Genomic DNA, 17,666 nt, shown 5'->3' with positions numbered 1-17,666 from the left:
ATTGCAGATCTCGTCGTTTGTTAGCAATTAGCGTATGGGGGAGACTTGGGCAGTATTAACTGCCGAGATCCACGCCGAATACCGGAAAGCTCCATGACAATTAGTCACCATATCTTTTATTTTCCATCGGTCCAAGTTTCGCAATCGACCGCCAAATTGCCGATTCCAGGAAGGTTTAGTTCATATTTGGACATACATATAGAACCCATTATCTCAGGACACGGAATAACCGTCTTTACGTCTCTTCCGGCGAAAGACGTGAGTAGAGATTTATCGTTCCGGGATAGAACCCAGACTCACTGAAGAATGCAATCTAGTGGGGCAAAAATAACTCCGAAACGCAGCATTTCCGTGACTTGGTGTCTTTGGCAAGGCTTCTCATCATAATAAGGACCAGTGTTGGCACCAAGCTGAAAACCAAGCTGAAAGCTGACTCGACACAAAAATGATTCCGTTTCACATCGTTTTCTTGGAAAGAGGAAGTATAGTTTGCTATCTCTTTTAACTCTTCAAGGATGGCAGACACGAAGGAGACTGCTGCCAGCCGTTATGGAAGCTTCGGTTTTGTTCGGATGTAAAGCAAACATCATTAAACTCAATCTCAACACAGTTTGGTGAGATTTGCAGCTGGTGAGTTTTGTTAGCTTGATATTCCAAGCTGCTATATCACAGCTTGCAAAATCAACCGCAGTTGTTTGATTTTTGATTTCACGATCTACGAAAATCAAGCGTGATCTTGGGCATTGGTGAGATTCGATTTTTTTATAAGGATCATCTATTGACATAAACAAATAGTTCAAAACTCTTCAGCAAAGATGGCGCCACAATCTAACTTCTTTCTCTGGTGTTTTGGAGACTTAGTTTCTTGGGAAAAGTTGTTTATCTTGACAAAATAAACAACTCTTTTAACTCTTTTTTTTTTATATTTTTCTCTTGTTCAAAGGTATTAAATAAATAACTTGTAAAAAACATACTGGCTTAAGCTTCGAATTTTAAAAATATTAATGAAAAAAAAAAGAATAAGCCAAAAATTTTTGAACTTTAATAAATCCCAAATCGCAAAAACCGCAACCTGACTTTTTCAGCAAAAATTAATTAATGCTCGATAAACAAAATACCAAAATTTGAGAGAGGTATATTTTGGCGTTTTGAAGATTTCTTCATTTTAGAGGTACATGTCTTTTTCAATAACTTTTTTTAATGCATTGAAATGGCGTTTTGAAGACTTGACGGCAAAGTTGTTTATCTTGAAGAAATCAAAACTCCACAACTTGAGTGAAGGGCCATTAATGCGAAAATACTAATCGAACTAACTAACTCCCCAAGCTTGAGCTTGAGCTTGAGCGTGCTTTAGCTTGATTGACCGTCCACGGTTGCTACTCTGTTACTGCCAGATCAGCTGTAATTACACAGAGAACCAATAGACGATGCTTGGGACTAGGAATCATCCTCAATGTGTAAAAACTGGTGATCTTAAATTAGGCAATAACAGCGCCGGCCGCGCCCGAACACAGGTCAAGAAAGAAATGGGAAGGATTGTGTTGACATGACACTCGCTTTGATGGAAGCCGAGAACACCTCTGCACTTCCTCGAGGAATCACTGGGATGTTGCATAAGAGGTTTGGGTTTGCAGCAGGGTTCGTTTTGGTAAACTATAAGCTGAATTGATGTCCTAACGATCATATAACGCGAAGGAGCTTGGGGCTAAACCCACGGTTTTCTGTTCAGTAAGCAAAAACGTTTGCCACTAGGCAGACGAGCACCTTTTTAATCACCGAGTTGCTGTTATTACCATGTAGTCATATTAGCAAATAAAACGATTGACGAATCTTGAATGTGGATGGTCCTGAGATTAGACTCATGATGTTCTGCTTAGCAAGCAAAAACGGTTGCTCTAAGGCAACCGAGGCCCTCATATCACATAATACCGTTGCTCAAATTTTTGTATCCATTCAAACCCAGAACCAACGACTACAACGAGTTTCGCAAAATACACGATACACAATCGATTTTACCATAAATCTCTTTGATATGTAAGGACCTGGGACCGCGTTTTTCTGCTCAGTAAGCAGGCCACTGTAACCGACGATCTTTCAAATTCTAAAACTAAAAACTACGAAAAAGTACTTAGGCCTTCATTAAGTTCCACTTTCACGCGACGTTCAATGACAGGGTCCTATCCAGGATTACATCTGAAAAATCCAAATCTGGCCAACGCCCACCCTAAACCTAAACCTGTTCTAATCCACCTGAAATGACTAACGAATGGAAGACTTTGACTACCCAGCCATGCAATAGTCTCATTCCGTGGCTTATGACAACTTGATGATTCTATTGCGCTCATCTTTTGGCACCACCCAGGGGAGACTTGGTCCTGTACCCAATGCTTAACTTATCTCCATTCCACTCAGCTACTCGCAATTTCTTGTGATATAGTGGGCGGAATATTATTATATGAGACAATTCAATGCAGACGTCTTTCCAAATTTGGCAGATCGACAGGTAATCGGTGAATTAGCACGATAGCTGCTATTCAACAACTCGACAACGTCCCATCGTCAACGCCTACTATGAGAATTTCCCATTGCAGACGCCAACGAAATGACGTCATCGAGCTATCGATCAACTACCCTGGTTATCGCCTGGTACCTTATAGCACGATGCTAGGACGTGAACCGGAAGAATCGATGAGCTACCTCTCCCCCACGAACTAACTAACTCCCCAAGTAACCAAAAATTCTGATAAAAGGCTATTTGTGGCTTAAGCAGCTTGGTTGGTGGTGGTATATAGTATTCTTAGCAGCCACATTTTAAGACAATATAAGAACTTGAAAGTTCCGGTATCATAATTGAAGAGCATTCTAAGCAGCTTCTGGTGGAACTTGAACGGAACTTTTAGAAAATAAATTAAAAAAGGTTTTTGTCCTCTACACCAATTCCATTTTTATGAAAGTTATTTCTATAGGCAGGTATTAATGTGAATTGATTTATCAGCATTAGTAGTAGAATTGGAGCTGTGAGTAGTTGTTTCTTCGTGAGAGCCCCAGCACGAACCACTACGTCATCTGAGATATCACAAAGTGAGCTGTTGTCCCGCCTACTGTTCGAGTTTTCAGTGCCAGCTGACTGACTTGAATACGAAACACAACACCTTGATGAATTTTAAATTGGTGTTTGCCTGCATGGTATTCCAACACAATTGTGGTTCAGTGGTTAGCGTTCGTAAATCGCATGCCGAATACATGCGTACGAATCCAGGAAATTACTTTTTTATTATTTTTTTATATTTGGATAGAATGTTGGTGCACTGTATAAATATCAGAATTATTCATTAAATTTTGTTACTAATAAACACTTGCGCGAATTGCTTCATGTGGCTTGAAAGTTCTGTCGGAGCTTTATTTGAGCTTTATGGAACTTGAAAGTTCTGTCGGAACTTTATTTGAACTTTATGGAACTTGAAAGTTCTGTCGGAACTTTATGGAACTTGGAAATGATTTTAATCGTTGAATGCGGAACTTTTGGTTACTTGGGTCTGAAACACGTGCTTCTCTCTGAGATGACGTTGGTCATGACGAGAGAAGTAAACAATAGTTGGGTAAAGAAGAGATGTATTATAACACACCATTGACTGAAAATGCTTTCGGCAACGTGGGGCTTTCGGTAGTGATAAACGTAGCTTGAACTATCCATAGCTGCAGACAGTATATGAGTAAGTCAAACCAGCACTCTTTTGCCTAAGGTTTTGAGGACATACCTCAAAACCCCTCATCTATCAATGAACGAGTTAGGCAAAGGAGTGTGCGTTCGATTAGTATTGTCTTATTAATGGCCCTTCGCTCAATTTCAACTTCTGTTCAATTTTCACACTGCAGTACTCTAGCGAAACTACCATTCGATCCTCTTCAGAACTTTCTCTAGCTAATAAATTGTCACACTACAGCTTCACGTTGGTATTAGTATAGCGTTTTCATCCAACTCTGGTTTATAAAAGTTAAATTTTTTCCTCAGTTACTAAATATATTTACCATTTACTCCGCAACCATTGTTACAAAGGTTTCCACGTTTAAGCTGTCAATACCTTACCTTACCAATCAGGCTAAGGCCTTGTTGTCCTATGCTGTCCGAAGAAGTCGTCTCCACTATACTTGATCCATGGCCAAACTTCCCCAGTCTCGTTGTCTGCGAAGAGTCTGCAGGTCGCCTTCTACTTGCTCAATCCACCTTGCCTGCTGCGTACCTCTTCTTCTTGTTTCTGTTGGGTCACTTTCGAGAACCATGTTCACTGGGTTGTCGTGTGGCATTCGTACGACGTGCCCAGCCCACCGTATTTGCCCTAATTAACCTGTCAAGTTAAAAAAAACGACGCAAATCGCATTGTTACATCCAGCAAAACGTTTTTGGAGGCTTCATGTGCATAATCCGGGCTATTGGCAAGGTTGCAAAGACTCATTTCAGCTCAAATAATGTTTTTCGGAATAATAAAACCAAAAGATGGTATGATGGCATGTTTTACTTGTAACTTACAAGAAGAGGTTACAAAGTATGCGTTGGAAACATAAAACCTGTAAATTTTGCTTTCTATGAGTCACAATCAGCGATTTGCTGATCGCTGAGTGAGTGAGTGTGTGAGTGAGTGAGTTTGTGAAAAATCGCTGATTGTGACTCTCATGAAGTGAAATAAACAGGTTTAATATGTCAAACACATTCTTTGCAACCTCTTCTTGTATCCTACCAATTCAAAATTTGATCATGGCATCTAATTATTTCATAATTTAGAAAAACATTGTTTTAGCTGAAATGAGTCTTTGCAACCTTGGCTATTGGTGATTCTAGAAGATCTAGCTGGGGATTTCAGATGTTCCCGATGAATATACCAGACGCAGATTTTAGATTTTTCAGACAAGAATTGCATACGTCCCGGTTTACGAAGAAGTTACCAGGGGTTCTTTATGATCGAAACAGAGATTTCAGACGATCCCAAGATTCGAAACCCTTCCGACTGTAGTGAACTTTTACAATGGCAAGCTTATTGATACTTCGTGAACTTATTCAAGACTTTTCCTGACGTGGCCGACCTAGCTGCGAGATGTTCCAGATGCTCCCGAAGATGGTTCCAGACGTCCAGGGTTGAAAATTTTCACAATTCCCAGAATAAATAGCATTTCAAACGTTCGCAATGAAGATTCCAAACGTTTCCGAAGATGATTCCGGACGTCCCAAAAAATGCTCCTTGACGCACGAAAGAGATTTCAATCTACCTCGACAAGAATTCCAGACAGAAATTATCCAATGGAAGCCGCTTCTGCTGCTAGTTACTTGTGGGATGCCACCTACATTAAAATGCATGGGCTTGGTTGTTTTGGATCTGAGAATGCATGGAGATATTTTGTGTTTTATCAATTATTAAAAATACCATGGCAATGAGCCCATAATTTGTGTGGTGGCGAAAGCGGTTAATTTTTGCGGATTGACTCATGATATTAATTTTGCAAATAAGTGCTTAGTTGATGAGAAGTCCATGAAGCGGCGCCAGTGGTGTAGTGGTAGTCGTGATTACCGCTCACCCCAGCAGGCCTGGGTTCAATCCCAGACGGCGCCACCGGGATGTTCTGAGGCAAAACATCTCTGATCAAGCCTTCCTTCGGGAAAGGAAGTAAAGCCGTTGGTCTCCGGTTCATGAGTTGATGGGTCGATAGGTAGGGTCCAGGTGTGGGAGCTGCCTCCCTGGCGAGGGTAGGCATTATTAAAAAATATACCATATGTCAAATTTCTGTGAAAATTCACCAAACGGAGCAAACCCCAAATAGGGTAAATGGACAGATGAATATGAGCAAAACAAAAACGACAATTTCATCCCAACAACAACAGACTTGCTGATCATTAGACAAATACAACTAAATCTAGAGAAATGTAAGTGAAAGTTGCTAATTTCTCATACTAATTCACTGGAATATCCATTCAAACTTCAAATCATTTGCGCAATCTCTAAAACATCATCAATCTTTACGATTGTTTGTACAGGCTCATATTTGGGGGTTAAGAGTCAAACTGGAGCGTGGCATATTCTAGATAGAGCTGGAATTAGAGCGTATTAGCTTTTGTAAACAAAGACTTCTCGCGATGATTTCTAAGAATTCAAGGCACGCCTACGCAAACCAACAAAACCATCGGGTAGGGTAAGTCTGCCCCTATCCGTTGAAGATGATGGTTTGCATGGGTGAGCCTTGACTTTTTGGAAACCATCGAGAGAAGTCATTGTTTACTAAAACTGCTTCGCCCTAGTTCCAGCTCTATCTTGATATCTGAAATTCAAAACTTTTTTTCTAAATAATGCACCCTAGGAAGCATCTTTTGGAATGTGAGGAACCTCCGTAAGGAACGTCTGGAATCGAAGCCAGGACCATCTTTCTGACGATTCCAATCGAGGCGTTCCTAACGGGTTCGTGGTTCATTCTTTTCCTCCAAACATCGTTTTCATATACCCTCCTCGAGCATCGTCCGTGTCTTATACCCGTAGAATACTACCGGTATTATCAGTGTCTTGTACAATGTACACTTAGTGCAGAGGTGAAGTTTACCCGACCTTAGGGTCTTGTGGAGTCCGTAGTAGGGACGACTTCCAGCAATGAAGCGTCTCCGAATTTCTCTACTGCAGTTGTTATTTGACGTCAACAATGATCCGAGGTACACAAATTCCGTCTATTGTCACACTTCTGCCAATGCGAGCCCTATCGCGCTCGGTTCCTCCAGCTAACAGATACTTTGTCTTCGACGTATTCACCTTTAATCCAACCTTTTCTGCTTCACGTTTCAAACCTGTTGTACTGGTCCGCCACGGCCTGAAACGTTCTTCCGACAATGTCCACGTCGTCAGCGAAGTAGATGAACTGGCTGGACTTATTGAAGATCGTGCCCGCATGTTAGAGCCCGCACGTTTCATAGTACCTTCTAACGAAATGTTAAACAGCAGACAAGAAAGGCCACCGCCTTGTCGACGTCCTTTGCGTGTTTCAAACGGGTCGGATCGCGCATCCGATACTTCACGCAGCACTGTACATCATCCATCGTAGCCTTAATCAGTCTTGTCAGTTCACGGTCAATAGTATCGTAAGCGGCTTTAAAATCGTGTGTAGAAACTTGATATTCGCGACATTCTTGGAGGATCTGCCGCAACTTGAAGCTTTGATCTGTTGTCGATCGCCCGTCCACAAAACCGGCTTGATAACTTCCCAAAAATCTGCTTGCTAGCGGCGATAGACGGCTGAAGATGATCTGGGAAAGCATTTTGTATGCGTTGAGAATGATGATCGCTCGGTAGTTCTCTAATTCTAACCTGTCACCCTTCTTGTTTGTTGGGCATATTACTCCCTCTTTCCACTTCTCCGGTAGCTGTTCTGTATCCTAAATCCTGACTGTCAGTCGGTGCAGACAAGTTGCCACCTTTTCCGGACCCATTTTGATCAGTTCGAACCAGCCAACGGCTGAAAGTCTCTATAATAAAGAACTCAATCAATCAATCATTTCCGCTCCGATACCATCCCTTAGAGTTGCCTTGTTGTTCTTTAGCTGTTTGATAGCATCCTTACCCGAGCAGGAGAAGATAACTAATGAATACTTTATTACTGATACTAAAATTTGGTATTGACCAGCATGACACAAGAGATAAAATACCAAAGAATAATTCCAAAAAATACGTGGAAAATACTTTTTAAATAACAAAAATTGATATTTGGATACCAAAAGAATACCTGTGAGGTATTGTTTTGGTATTGCAATTGCATAATTTGGTATTGGAAGAGTATTGTGGGAACCTTTTTTTTTTTTGGTATTTTACCTCTTATGTCAGGCTCATCCATACCAATTTAAGGTATCGATATATTCGTTCCTGCTCGGGTAACTTCACTTATCGTGGGAGCTGTTACTTGTACTTCATCCACCGCACTGATGAAGCCGTTCCTCCTGCTGTCTTGGCCCTCCGCCTCTGGTGTTCATCGTAGTGCTGCTTGCAACTTTCGATCACCTCACGTTCGTCCGTCAAGATACCTCCATCTTTATCAAGACCCATTTCGGCTCGCGGCACAAAGCCTTTGCGGGATTCGTTGAGTTTCTTGTAGATCTTGCGGGTCTGAAGTGAACGATACAGCTGTTCCATTTCTTCGCACCCTGCCTCTTCCAGGCGACGTTTCTTATCTCGGAAAAGGTGAGTTTGCTGTCTTCACTTCTGTTTATATCGCTCCACATTTTGACGGGTACCTTGCTGCAGCATCATCACCCGTGCTGCATTCTTCTCGTCTAAAATCGTCTGACACTCCTCGTCAAACCAATCGTTTCCATAACCCAATAGCACCTTCTGCTGCGCTGATTATTTGTTTATTTGTTTACAAGCTGAGTGTGCCCGGCCTTGCCCGGGATTCAATATTAGCTTGAGTTTATGCACCAATTAAAAAAAAGTGCAATATTGTACTTAGACCCCCCCCCTTCTCTTATCTAAGGGACTAACCCCTATGAACTCCACATGACGAATTTGGTTCCATTTACTTGATTAGTTTCAAGTTATGCAGAAATTTCTGTTTCATTTGCATGGGAGCCCCCCCCCCCATTTCCTGCCCCTAAAACCCCTGCCTACAAATTTTCACGCCGATCGGTTCAGCAGTTTCCGAGTCTGTAAGGGTCAGACAGACAGACACACAGACAGAAATTCATCCATTTATATAGATTTGTTATGTTTGCATCAACATACTAGAAATAGTCTCAATGAACATAACAAGGAAAGCATTGTTGCAAGTTACCAAAAATGTATAAGTCTAAAATTTTACCCCTAGCTGTTGGGCGTCAAGCGCCTTCGGTCAGCAAAAAAGGCAGAGAATCTTCGGCGAAGCATATTCCGTGTCAAGTGGAAATCGAACATCGACGCTACTCGGTTGAACACTCGCTGCAAGCCGTAAATAGCGTTCCCTAAGCTATAATTAGTTCGAAGAAGTGGAAGTCTTAGCATAAGACCGTTGCGTAGTGATCGAGGTTGAACATTAATGTTCACTTGTTGCAGAATTGCTTCGCAGTCGATTCTTTCTTGCAGAGTATCGGCGACGGTGAAGGCTCTGAAAACATCTCTTCGGGTACGTAAGGGCTCGACATTGATCAATTGGCAGCGATTCTCGTAGCTTGGAAGACGAAGTGGGTATCTCCAAGGCAGCTAACAGATTCAATTTGCTCGGCCCCATTATTGTAGTTCGGGCTCCAGACTGCAGAGCAGTATTCCAATTAGAGCGTACGAGAGAGCAATAGAGCGATTTCCAGCATTAAATGTCTGTGAAGTTCTTGGTAATCGTGAATACAAAACCAAGAGTTCTGGACGCTTTGTCGACGACATACGATGTATGGTCTGAGTATGTCAGCTTTGTGTCCAGAAAAACGTCTAAGTCTTTCACGAAATACACCCGTTCGATAGTCGTGCCTAGTAGTTTGTAGTTGTTTCTTGCTTGAGAAAGTCATGCATTACACTTGGCTGGGTTGACCACCAGTCGGTTTAGACTACACCAGTCAGCAAAGATGTCAATCTGATTTTGCAGAGAACGGCAGTTGGCGAGTGAGCGGATGTGCAGAAAAATTTTCAGATCATCTGCAAACGATAATCGTGGCCCTGTGATAACATGGTGAACGTCGTCGAAGTAAAGGATAAATACCAATGGTCCCGAACTTTGCGTAGAAGCTTGCTGAGCGACAAGCACCCAAAGTTACTGTCAGTTGGCACTCCGTGAGGTATGAACGAAACCATTTCAAAAGAATTCCACCGATCTCTAGCCTATCAAGCTTGGCGATCGCAATTTCGTGGTTCAGCTTATCGAAGGCTGCCGTAAGATCTGTGTAAATAACGTCCGTTTGGGCCCGAGCAATCAAACTGTCTGTGATGTAAGACGTTAGGCACAGCAGGTTTGTAGGTGTGGATTATAAATCCAGTTATAAATCCGTGTTGATCTATACTTAGATATTGCTTGCAATGCGCATTTAGTTTTGATACAGCACTCAGCGAGCGGTAGTTGTTTATGTCGCGTTTGCTTCCTTTTTTATGAACAGGAAACATATCCGCAGTCTTCCAGCGTCTTGCCGCCGGAAAGAGATAGCTGGAATATGCGGCGCAGTGGATCTAAAACACAAGTGATGTTCTTTTTGAGAATAATCGACGGAAGACCATCGGGTCCAGACTTAACTGAAGTCTTAAGTTTAGATGCTACTCTAGAAATCGTATCTGTAGTGGCGTCAACAACGCTAAGCGTTTGGTTGACCAAAGGAACATTACTGGCCGCGGAAGTAATGAGATTAGCGGAGAGTTGCTCGTCTTCAAATACAATAGCAAATTTGGCTGAGAACAGGTTGCAAATGTTTTGTTGATTGCCAGCAGCTTTACAATTAAAAATCATGGAAGAGGGTAAGCCGACTCCCCTGCGTTGCTCATTTACGAAGTTCCAGGAGGATTTCGGGTGTGTTTTTAGCCGCCGTTGAATATTCCTTTGATAGCGTTGAAAACAGAGACGACTTAACCGCTTATACTCGTGGTTGAGTCTCACATAGTGGCATTTCAGTCGCAGCCTTCTTAGTTCTTTTCAGCGAGCGAAGATCTTTCGTCATCCACGGGACGCGAGAGTCGATATGGATGATCTTTTCCCGAGCAATAACGAATATCTCGATACCTTAAATTGGTATGGATGAGCCTGACATAAGAGGTAAAATACCAAAAAATAATACCAAAAAATGTTCTCACAATACCATTCCAATACCAAATTATGATAATGCAATACCATAACAATACCACCCAGGTATTCTTTTGGTATCCAAATATAAATTTTTGGTATTTACAAAGTATTTTCCATGAAATTTTTTGGTATTTTTCTTTGGTATTTTACCTCTTGTGTCATGCTGGTCAACACCAAATTTTGTTATCAGATCAGAATTAGGTATTCATTAGATATTTTCTCCTGCTCGGGTTAGGAAACGTGCCGGTCAATGACATATGCCAAGACGTGAGAAAAGGTTTGTGCAGCAATGTTGACGTCTACAGGGTCTAGAATATGCTCCCAATCTAGGTTAGACAGCACATGGACAATACTGCGATGGTCTACTGTACCGAATTCATATGACACAGCGTTTGGAGTGCTGATGAAATCATGGACAATATTATTTTCGATCACGATAACTAAAGCAGGGTGATGATGCACTTCCTTGATTAAAGGTTCGGGTGCCGTGGAGAGGAAAGGTGCTGTATCACGAGGACTCACAAAGCAGAGATCCAGGGTGCGGTTGTTTTAATTCAACAGACCATTGATTTGTGACAGAATTGCGGTCTATAACTGTCCAGGAACTGGATGGTTCCTACGTAGAAAGATATGAACGCTCGTGATCAGGACAAAAGAAACCACTATGGGTTGGAGTTCATGTATTGTCCGGTTGCTTTGACACTATACCAGCAGTCCTTAAGAGGGGCTTCGGTCAGCTCTCCCTAGTCCGACTGCGCTGCTTCAAGGTTTTGCGCGTAGTCAGTTGCGACTTCGGGTAACTTGAGTCGTTCCAGATTGTACCGTAGCAAGCGTCGGTACTGAATGTTGTTGACAACGGAAAGTCTTTGGCGCGCTTTCACCATAACAAGGTCCAAATCGATGTTTGCGCCGCGATAAGTCCTGACGTCAATGATATCCCACGAGCGTCTTCCATCAATCAAAAGGTGGTCGATTTGTGATTCTGTCTGTAGTGGTGATCTTCAGGTGTACCGATATGGAAGGTTGTGCTGGAAATAGGTACTACGTATGGTCATATTCTTGGAGGTGGCGAAATCCATGAGTCTGAGGTCGTTTTTTTTTTCATAAATGCATTTATTTTTTCCAGGCTCATTTGCCGTAGCTTTGCGGAGCCGATATTCATTATTTAGGCTACAAAATTTCTTAAAACTAACGTTAGTAAAGCGGGGGCCGATTACTCGCGGCTATCTCGAGGTTAGGGGTAACAAATTGTAACAAATGGATGGCAGGGTAGGGATTGAGAACACAAGGTTTGGAGAGCAATGTGCTCTTGCTCTCGAACTAAGCGACCAACTGATGAAAAAGACAAACATGGGGGTACACCAATGGGCAGCTAACAACTTGGGAGAACACAAGATGACACTAACTACTAAATGATCTGTCTAAGGCCGTTGTTGCTCGTAAACTGGTGAGCGCTGAACTTTCCGTTAACCGGTCTAAATTTCTCCTCCTGCCCAACCTGAGCGTTTAGATCACCAATATCGGTTTTGACGTCATGGTCAGTACTGCCCGATTGGTTCCGATTTTTGCTAAAATTGATTCCCAAATGTCTATCCACCAGATATAGCGACTGTAGTCCGAAGGAGTTCTCACCACTAAGATTCACCAACTTATAATTACAATACATAAATATAAAATTTTTTAAATTTCTTTAAATCTTGCTAAAACATTATAATTTTAAGATCATTATCCATCAACTAGTTAGCACTGAACACAGGGAGCTCATTATCTGAAGAAAAAAATTGCCAGATGATCGTTTTATTAACCTCTGATAAGCGTTGATACTGAGTTTCTTCCATGATTTGATTTCCGTCGATCTTGTTTTCCGGCAGCTCCCACACTCATGAACAAAATCAAAGCCGAATTTGTTATTCATAAATCAACATAAGACATCATCTCCCTGCAAATGTTTCGTTAAGCGTAAAAACACTTGTGGAAATATGAATAAGAAAATGTTCAATTAAATTGCTTCAGCAATCTCCAAGAAATATTTCTTGAGTGGAGTCATACCCCAAAAAAAAAAGTTCAAAACTGATGACACAATCCTCTGAACAATTCTGAAAAAAAAAATCTATAACCGAACAACGTTCTTATCACCTATCTCGCCGTTCAAAGCTTGCTCAAAACCATCTCCCGACTTCTCATGCTCATGAATATTTCCCGTCAGAATCGTTCCGAGAAAAATGTCGTTCTACCAGTTTCACATCACAGTCATCACAGTTAAAACCAGAATGGGTGTAAGCCCGCTGGAAATGTGCATCCTACTCCATGATCGGCGAACGAATGATTGGTGGAGACTGGCACGTTGTGGTTTGGTTGACTCACTACCCTAACTAACCACCTAAACAATCAGCAGAACAAAAACAAATGCAAATCAGATAACTGATGAAAACAATGTTATATTTTCGCTAATCTTCCAGAGAATTATCTACACTGTTCCAGCGAGCGAGCGAGCGAGTGCGATATTACTGCGCATCTTGGTGCGAAGGATCACCGTAGATCACATGCAACTATTGCGCAGATTATGGTGTTCCTCGACCCGTATCTCGATCGCTCTGCTTCTTCAGACTGAACGAAAGCTCCTCTGCCACTCGGTGGGTGTCTCGTAAAGTGGTTTATCTCAGAGTACCGTCAACAAGCGAGTTGGATGGTTCGTTTAGTCAGTCAGTCAAGTCAGTCAGCGTGGCCACCGAATATCGGTCAACGACGATAAACAGCGCTCAAAAGTGAAGAAGATATCAAGTTTAAGAACGAGAAGTGCAGCAAACCGGGCAGGCGGAAACCAGTGCAACGGCTATTTGATCTCATGAAAGTGCTATAATTGAGCAGCACGACTCAATTACTTTATGTGCCCGTGGGCTGTAGACTGCGAAGCAGACGAAGACACACAGACAATCAGAGCAAAGTCATATAGTAGTGCATTGACTACCGGTTCAGTGTGGAGCAACGGGTCCATATGATCTGAAGTGAAGTCTTGTTTGTTCCCTACTATAGTGGAGGGGTACTGTTGAACCGGATTGTCGATAAATATAGGTTAACGATCTTGAGAGAGTGATAGAGACAACGACGGTGACCTGTGCCAATTGTGTGCGAGCGAGACTGATTTGTGCTGTCGGTTGGTTAATTGATGCACTACGGCGCTAGTCCAAAACAAAATAGGTGCCACTATTGAGGAGAGGGAAGTAAAGGCAGCAGTTCAACGGCATTAGAATGTCGACGCTGGGAGATATGGCCCAACGGAGCAGGGTCATGTACGTAAACAACAATCCACCGGTCGTGCCAACAGGTGAGACCAATCGCTCTGGAACCGAGCGCTGCTGAATGAGATCACCTATATGTTTGCGGTTTGTTGTTGTTTTTGTCGCGTTCTTTTTTTTTCGGGTGTTTTAATATTGGATAAGAATGGTTTCGACTGGTTCAAGGCCGAATGGTCTGGCTTGGGTTGATATGCTTGGAAGGGAATGAACGTGGTGTTTTGTGGGCTGTGACGACTTACAAATAACCGAAAATTATGCGAAACTGGTCTTGGTGCGTGGAATTTATGATGTGTTATTTGGGAGGTGAACGGTGACCGGAAATATGTTTAGTTTGGTGGCACTAATTACCATGGGGAGGATGCATCAAGGGAATTGATTGAATCTAATAAAATATGAAGAAAAAAACTAACGCATGAAATAAGATAGGATAGGTCAAAGCGCACCCCTGCGACAGGTGGAAAATGGGTTAAAATACTGGAGCTGGTATCTATGGCCCTGGAGTCAGTAATATTGTACTAATGGTATATAGTCCCACAGTATTTCAAGCAGAAATTCAAGCAATCGTTGATTGTTAATCTGCCTAATTATGAAAAACAGGTTTACTAAGATCTGTATATTCTCGGACAGCCAAGCAGCTCTTAATGCGCTTAAGGCGTTTGCATGTCGATCAAAGTTAGTGTGGGAATGCATTCTTTCTTTAAAACAATTGGTGCCCGGTAATTGTGGTATTGAAGGGCATGAAAATTCCGACAGTCTAGCAACCATTTTGTGGAGTCCCTGAGTGCGCTCTGAGGATGGAATTAAGAGCTTGGGAGTCGTCTATGGTAGAATCTAATTGAAATGCCACGGATACAACCAGACAAGCCAAAAGATTTACAACACCGAGTGCTGTCAAAGCTCGGATCTTACTGAATGTTAGGAAAACAAATCTTCGGGTAGTAACTGATATAATGACTGGTCACTGCCCTAGCAGATACCACTTAAATAAAATTAGAACAAATAGTTAAGCGACTGTCGTTTTTGTCATTTTGAAAACGAAACTGCTGAACATATCCCGAGCAGGAACCGATAACTAACCGATAACATAAGAATATCTTAATGTGGTATGATACATTATTTTGGTATGCTTGTGGTATAAAACCTTGTTTTGATTTTATTCAGTTATCGAAATATTTTGTAAAATATCAAATATTAGACAACATCACCTAAAAGAGTTATTGTATTGGTATTAGAAGACCTTTCAAATAGCAAGTTATGGTATTCTGGCATGAAAAACGCGTCTGTTATTCGTCTGTTATTACAATAACTAAATTAGATATTAGTTCGTTATTCGTAGAACATTTTTGAGGTATTTTTTTTTTTGGTATTTTACTTCTTACGTCAGCCTCGTCAATACCATATTTAGGTTGTCAGTTATGCTATTTGCATACCTGAATTTGGTATCCATAAGGCATCCCTAGTAGCACTCTTGTCACTTAACAGTTGTGGTTACTTGTATGCACCTTATTTCAGTCACAATCAAGTTGCAGCAACCTGTTTTGATGGATGTGTGTTGCTAGGGATTTTCTCCTGCAGACCCTAGGTGGGACTGAATGCTTTGTCAACCAATATCTATCACACCTTAATTGTGACAAGATATGCAACTAGCACCACATTAAATATGGGTTGTAAAATGGCTCATTTTTTTTCCCATTGGCCCCAACTGCAGATGTGTGCGATAGTCGAGGGGGATGACTATATCTTCGATGCAGAAAAAAGATTAATGAAGATTTCCTGCAAAACGATGATGCAAGTAGATGCGAAAAATGAAAGTAGATTTTTCATAGATTTATTTCCTATAGCTTAAATTTATTGAACTTCTATGATCGAGATTAAGATGTGTCGCACCACTCCGCGATAGTAAACATTTATTTATCATTGCATCAAAAAGTACTCTACTTTTCAACGTCCTTTCGCGAAAGACCTTCAAGCGAAATGGGGTTATCTTCCAATTGTCAGCATCCAACATGTGTTTTCCGTTGATTGATATGTACACATTGTGCGGAAGTCAAACATTGATTGATTATATTGCACACCATTACAGTCAATAAACAATTATGTCACCATTTAAACAAACAAGATTTATCTGGTCGATCACGTTCAACTGTGCAATCTGGAGGTCCTCCGATAGCCTAGTCAGTACTGACATGGTATTACCAAGCCGGAGGCAGCGGGTTCGATGCCTGGTCCGGTCCGGTAGAGGAAATCTTTCTCGTTGGGTATAGAGTAGCATTGTGCTTACCACACAATATACAAATTCATGCATTCGTTGGCTTAGAAAGCACTCAATGAATAACCGTTGAAGTGCATCTAGAACACTGAGTTGAGAGCAGGGCAAATCACTCGCTACAAAAGCGAAAAAAGCCTAATAGAAGAAAAACGTGCAACCATTTGATGACTCCCTTATCAGCTTGTCGTGACGATGACGTAGCAAAAGTTCAAACTCGGGGGTTCCCATTATCTCAATCAGACCAACAACATAACTAAAACACAGTTTATCGTTGTTACCAGCAAATCTTACCTCATGTTTATCTTCTCGATTGGTGGCTATCAATCAATGTTGTCTATCGCGATAATTTTTGCATCCGTCGTTTTGGGCCGTATGAATAAATGAGATAAATTAACTCTCTCCGACGAAAAGCACGGGATTGGTTTACTCGCTTTATTCATACACGGCCGTTGAATCTGACTCATATTTGAGTTCCATTCACTTAAGGGGTTACATATATGTAAAATCGACCAAAAAAGCGATGTTTCAAAAATGATCGAATTCGATTCGTATTGAAAACACGTGTTAGTTTAAATATTAGTAACTGATGTTCTTTGCCGAATTTCAGCGTTTTTCTCGAAACACAGAGTTGATTTACGGGTCCCACGATATCTCTTGACTGGATGGACCAAATTGGCTGAAATTTGGGGTGACGTTGGATTTCAAAATTTATTTATTTTTTAATAACAAAAGAAAAAACTAACGATGTTTAATATGAAAAAAAAACACATAAAAATATGTTCATCTTTTTGTTTCATCAATTTTCAAAAATCGGCCTTCGTCATGCACACGGAACCTGCTTAACGAGTCTTAACCCCAAAAATGAGCCAATTTGGTCAAAGCAGTGATGATATATCGTGCGACCCGTTTTTTTTTTCAATCCACTTACTTCAAATATGCATATCTCAGCAATTTTGATTATAGTAATGCTATCGACTTGTGGACTGTTTTGTAGATAAATTTTATCGGCTTTCAGTCTTTTAGCGAGTAAAACGGTGTTTTTCCTCTACTCCCAATGTTTCAATGGTTTATTCCATCTTTTTCAAGGGATAGCAATTTTGTTACCAAATATCTTCATATTTATTTGGTTTACAGTTGAAAATGTATATTTTGAAACCAGAAAATAAGTTCAAAGAAATAAAATAATATAATGTGCGCTTATACCAACCCATGATTTTTTTAACCGACTTACTAATATGTAAAGGGTAGAGACCGCAGTAGGCCGCGCTTGAAAGCTGACGTGTTTTTCTTTCACTGCGTATTTTTCGTCAGCGAATTAAACAGTTTTGCTTTAAATTTGTTAATTT

General features: G+C 41.2%; 1 protein-coding gene across 3 annotated transcripts in view; it reads left to right on the top strand.

Moving 5' to 3' along the window:
• LOC135703741 (uncharacterized) overlaps positions 1-17,666 on the top strand; it is a 124,197-nt gene that overhangs the window by 73,172 nt on the left and 33,359 nt on the right. Inside the window, exon 1 of one of the 3 annotated variants that reach the window (XM_065225056.1) lies at positions 13,432-14,080. The exons of the other annotated variants lie outside the window; for them this stretch is intronic. Within the exon in view, the coding sequence (XP_065081128.1) occupies positions 14,005-14,080 (76 nt within the window). The 5' untranslated portion in view covers positions 13,432-14,004. Of the gene's footprint in view, positions 1-13,431; positions 14,081-17,666 lie in introns of those variants that run through there. 3 annotated transcript variants of the gene reach the window in all.

The sequence above is a fragment of the Ochlerotatus camptorhynchus genome, unplaced genomic scaffold (genome assembly GCF_037179485.1).
Source record: "Ochlerotatus camptorhynchus isolate MF236.1 unplaced genomic scaffold, CSIRO-AGI_Acam_v1.1 ptg000220l, whole genome shotgun sequence".
NCBI classification, from domain to species: domain Eukaryota; kingdom Metazoa; phylum Arthropoda; class Insecta; order Diptera; family Culicidae; genus Ochlerotatus; species Ochlerotatus camptorhynchus.
The sequence above is the reverse complement of the archived record's forward strand: the minus strand, read 5'-3'. Positions and strand labels throughout refer to the sequence as shown.